Source organism: Lipophrys pholis, assembly GCF_963383615.2.
Source record: "Lipophrys pholis genome assembly, chromosome: 13".
NCBI classification, from domain to species: domain Eukaryota; kingdom Metazoa; phylum Chordata; class Actinopteri; order Blenniiformes; family Blenniidae; genus Lipophrys; species Lipophrys pholis.
In genome coordinates this window covers 12,592,650-12,597,671 of record NC_137632.1, presented here as the reverse complement: position 1 = coordinate 12,597,671, position 5,022 = coordinate 12,592,650, and the positions used below count along the sequence as shown (strand labels likewise).

General features: G+C 43.3%; 1 protein-coding gene across 3 annotated transcripts; it reads left to right on the top strand.

The window, feature by feature from the left end:
• Positions 1 to 1,047: 1,047 nt before the first annotated feature.
• Positions 1,048 to 5,022, top strand: dlx1a (distal-less homeobox 1a). 3 transcript variants are annotated; one of them, XM_080477858.1, is made up of 5 exons: positions 1,048 to 1,453; positions 2,012 to 2,097; positions 2,426 to 3,018; positions 3,301 to 3,500; positions 3,759 to 5,022. In XM_080477858.1, exons 3-5 carry the CDS (start codon positions 2,709 to 2,711, stop codon positions 4,008 to 4,010), a joined length of 762 nt encoding a protein of 253 aa, XP_080333984.1. In that variant the 5' UTR covers positions 1,048 to 1,453; positions 2,012 to 2,097; positions 2,426 to 2,708; the 3' UTR covers positions 4,011 to 5,022. The 3 variants fall into 3 exon arrangements, with proteins under 3 accessions (XP_080333984.1, XP_080333985.1, XP_080333983.1); XM_080477859.1 differs by lacking the exon at positions 2,012 to 2,097 and having other exon boundaries at positions 1,250 to 1,453; XM_080477857.1 differs by lacking the exon at positions 1,048 to 1,453 and having other exon boundaries at positions 1,553 to 3,018.

Below are 5,022 nucleotides of genomic sequence, written 5' to 3'. Positions count from 1 at the left end.
TGACAGCAATTAATCATCGCTCACATGCGGAGTCTGCGGGGTGCACGCACGCGCGCGCACACCGAACTGAGCATGCACACAGCGTGCGTCCGCAGTTTACCAATGCTCCGCGGTTGGGATAATATTTGGTGGCTGTTAAAAATGTGGGTTGGTGTGGCAGTTGAGGAGGGCTTTCTATCACCGGCCTGAAATGAAGTCTGTGACATCTTGGCCCGTTTACCCCCCCACCTCCACCCCCACCCCCTCCCTCCCTCCCTCCTCCCTCTCTTTCTGTCTCTCCACCTCTGCACTCACCCTCAGGTGAAGAGCAGCAGGTGTTAAAACACCCTCAGCCACAGAGCTACTCACTCCTAATGAGTCCTGCCTCCGCGCTCCATCCATGCATGGAGGACTTTATTTTTAGTGCGGCTAGTTAGAGCCCCGCGGCCGTGCTGCGGGAGAAGGCTCGCGGTGGCCCGCGCGCCGCCCTCCCGCCACCCTCCCGCCACCGAGCGCAAGAGTCAAATTATTAATGAAAGGGGTAATGCCATCACACGTCTGCAACAACTTAATGGCACCGAGGATGGCTTGAGATAATGCCCCAAATAAATATTCTCCAAGAAACACTTGATTCTTCTTCTTTCTTTTTTTCTTTTTTTTTTGCGCACACAAAGGAAGTATCAATGAAATAAATCTAATTTATGCAGAGTCTCAGCTCAAAATTGCATTTGCAAAGGAGGGGGAAAAAGTGTTATCATTATATTAGCTGGATACCCCTGCTATTATTTTACACTTTTTCTGCAAATTCTGCCTCTATTCTGTTAATGGTTTGCTCACAGCCGTCTGTAGATACTATAATCGTGGGAAAATAATGACAGTTATCAGTCGCACCCACCAAGTACCCATAAAAATCTGTCCTCTGTTCTGGAAGATGATAATTATTGGTTGTACTGCCATTATCATTGTCGTTGTTGATAGAGGAAATCTTGAAGCATTTTTCGAAAGTAATTCCAGAGAAATCACTTCAAATTGGCCTATTTTAGGAGGGACAAGGGACCAGCTTTCGTTATAGCCTAATATTTCACAGAAATCTTTAAATCCAGGCATCGGCAGCCGCCTGGCACATTGTGGCACAGGCTGCGTGATGTCAGCGCCGGCATTTTTTGATAACACAGTTTGCAACTTGCTAGTTCTGTTTTGAGTTCAATTATGTAATTACACTGATAATCACAGTGACGGAATTTAACTGCCTTTAATTTGTTATTCAGGTGGAGATGAAGGGACTGCGGATGGAGCAGCCAGCCTGTGTTTCTGCTCCGCACAGACACGAGCAGAGGAGCAGTCTGCAAATGATCCCGGGCAAAATGAAGAGCTGCCGGACACCTTCTCCTTCCTCTCTGGCCGTGTGCCTCCTGCGGAGCCTCGCTGACCCCGGACGCTGCGCATTTATCTGCGTCTTTTCCGTCACATGAAAGTAAGTGGAGATACGTTTGCTTTTTTTTTTTTTTTTGTAACAGCTGACATAAATTGAGATTTTTATTTCATTTCTTTTTTTATTATTTTTTTTGCAAATATGTACTTAGAGTTGAGGAAAGCTGCTGTTTAAATTTGCAGAGAGAGAGAGAGAGAGAGAAAATGAAATTAGCATTAGTCTATGAGTAATTACTGTTGGAAGCGGGAGGATGGTCGCACCCTATCCTCACCAAGGTCCATAATGATCAGAGGTGGCGGTGTTTACCAAATGTGTGACCATAAATTGGCTACAATATAAAGGATGTGATGCATTTACAAGCAATAAGGAAAGCGGGGTCTCTGCATGCTTGTGTTACTACAACACTGAAAGCATGAATTCGTGTGATCAATAAACAAAACCAATATCTTTCTCAATGTAATAGCAACTTTATAGAATACCTTGTGTTGATTTAATTACGCGTAATTACCACCTAGTTAACTGAAAACCCTGTCTCACTGCACTAGATTCACCTTTGCGTGTTTTTTTTCCTTTTCTTTCTGTGGCATAAAACAATATTAGGGCTATACTCACTCCACATCCGAGCAAAGTGTTTTACCTTTCCCAGAGCTGCCAGGTGTAACTGAGCCCTCAAGTCAATCTAAGAGGTAAATACATGACTAATTACAGAACTACTTATGAAAATTGAACGCTACTGTTATGTTAATATACGCCTTCCTCTTGATGGAGCATTAGTAGCTTTAATCAAAGAGGCTTTAATCAAAGTGGTCAGCAGACACAGAAGCTCTAACGAGAATGGAAATATTATTTAACTTAGTTAGAAACGCCATGTTTTTAACGGTACAATGATATCCCACTACTACAGCAAATGATCATAATATCATAATAATCGTAATCAAATTAATAATAATATAGTGTTTCTTGACATGTCAAAAGCAAATCTAAGGTTTTATGTTTTTTCCTCGACTTTATCAGCTCCTTCGGACCCAGCCCCACCGTCACCAATCGGCTTCCCTCTTGGAGAGAGTGGACCAATCAGCGACAGTCTTTGATGAATATTCATGAGTCCGAGATTCAAACCTTTGAGCGAGTTTGTCTCGGTCCACAGCATCATTCCCAGGACTTTTCACAGGCACAAACTACATTTTCTTATGAATGGAAAGAGAAAAAATCAGTTCGGCTTAAATTGGGACCCATCCTTCACTGAGATCATAGAAGGAAAACAACAAAAGCGAGACAAGGGGGACCGCCAGAAGAGATGACAATGACTACGATTCCAGAAAGTCTTAATAGCCCTGCCTCAGGAAAAACCGTCTTCATGGAGTTTGGACCCACGAGTCAACAAATGTCGCCTTCCTCCATGTCTCACGGACACTATCCCATGCACTGTTTACATTCTGCAGGTCACACACAACACGACAGCTACAGTCCAGCCTCGTCGTTTCCCAGATCCCTGGGTTATCCATACGTAAACTCCGTCGGCAGTCATTCCACCAGTCCATATCTCAGCACAGTACAGACTTACCAAAACAGCTCGGGACTGGCACAGACGCGGCTAGAAGAAGCAGGTAAGTGTGGCTCCTCCGTAACAACTTTCTGTGTCTTCCGCAACATAGAGGCTCGACTGTGTGGAAAAGACGAGCCAGATGTGGAATTAGGCTTGGTAATTATTTATTGCGTAACGCTATAAACAATGTATGCAATTAAGGGTAATTATACCTAAAGTACAGGCTGTAAAACTTGCGCTGGTGTAGTCATTGCTGTGCAGCACTGTTGGCCACAACTCCATGCCTCCTCATATTTTTCCTCTCTCCCTCTTCTCCTCTTTGCTCCCTTCTGTCTTTTCTCAGCGCCAGAAACAGAGAAAAACACGGTGGTCGAGGGCGGCGAGGTGCGCTTCAACGGCAAGGGGAAGAAGATCAGAAAGCCAAGGACTATATATTCGAGTTTACAACTTCAAGCTCTGAACAGGAGATTTCAGCAGACACAATATCTGGCGTTACCGGAGAGAGCTGAGCTGGCGGCGTCGCTGGGTCTCACGCAGACACAGGCAAGTCTCGTGCACATAGCTTCACTCTGCAGCTGCTGCACGACGCATCTGAAATTATTATTATTATTATTATTATTATTATTATTATTATTATTATTATTATTATTATTATTATTATTATATTATTATTATTATTATTATTATTATTATTATTATTATTATATGCTGTCAAATTAACATTTTAAACATTCTTCAACATTGCTCCAGAAGCGTGCGTATTTATTCGACTTTATTTCTTTCCCCCCCAATTTCCTCCAGGTAAAAATTTGGTTTCAGAATAAACGCTCCAAATTCAAGAAACTGATGAAGCAGGGAGGAGGCACCATCGACGCCAACGCTCTGGCCAGTGGCCGCGGACTTTCGAGCGGCTCCCCCTCGGTGGCCCCCGTGTGGAGCTCCCCCACCACCGTGAAGACCTCGGCGGGCTCCACCGGGTCCTACATCCCCAGCTACACCTCGTGGTATCCAACCACACACCAAGAGTCTATGCAACAGTCCCAGCTCATGTGAGCAGAGACCTCAGTATCAGAATGGTGACGGGCCCCTCGTGCATGCGGCCGCCTCTGCAGTGATGATGCACGACAACAAACAACAACAAAATCAACAAGGACGATGACGATCCGGAGTTTTGCTGCCGCCGGCGGACACAGAGGCCTCGTCCTCTTCCCGCAGGAATTCCCGCGAAGACGCAGACCGAGCAGGAGACTGAAGGGCATCACGCGGGAATCGTAGACAAAAAGGATCCTTTTATTTGGCTGCTGTTGATCACTTTCCTTTTTTCCTTTTTTTTGTCTGTTCCCTATATTTTAAAGTCATATTTGTGTGAGCAATTCTGTTGTTAAGCTGTAGGCTACATGTTTATTAGAAAACACGTGTTTGTTTATCAAGGATGTCGGGCCCCAAAAACCTTCAAATCACTCTGCATTCACAGTTTACGGCCACGGTGTTTCTTTAACCAAAACAAAAATATAATAATTATCCACCGGTACAATACCTACTGCCCCGAGTCGCTACTATGCTGTCTCTATGTGTTTGTTATTTAAATTAAGTTATTCAGGCTAGTTTTTGTTTTTTTTCTATTTTCTGTTGAGGTCAGTTCTTTTTGTAAGCGTGTTTGAAATAACAACACTGTTGTTAATGCTGCACTAAACGCAAGCAAAGCTTTTTCTATGCCGTGCCCCGATGTTATGTGAAAAAAAAAACAAAAAAAAAAACAACCAACAAACAAACGTGAAAAGGCCTGACGATTTGCTGCTTTAGAAAAAAAAAGCTATCCCGAGGTCTGAGCAGCTCATTTGTCATTGTATTTTGTACATAACTTTCAGATTTGTTTTCGTGTTGTATACTGGATACGCTGTGAAACAGGGTTTTAGGCTTTGTGTACTCGTCGAAATGTGTTTTAGTCAACATAGAAAATATTTAGTTTTGTATTGATCACTTTAATTTATTGATCTGTTTCTGAAGTTTATGTACATAATGTGCAAAGTTTCAAAAGCAGTAAAATATGATTTAAATTATGTCA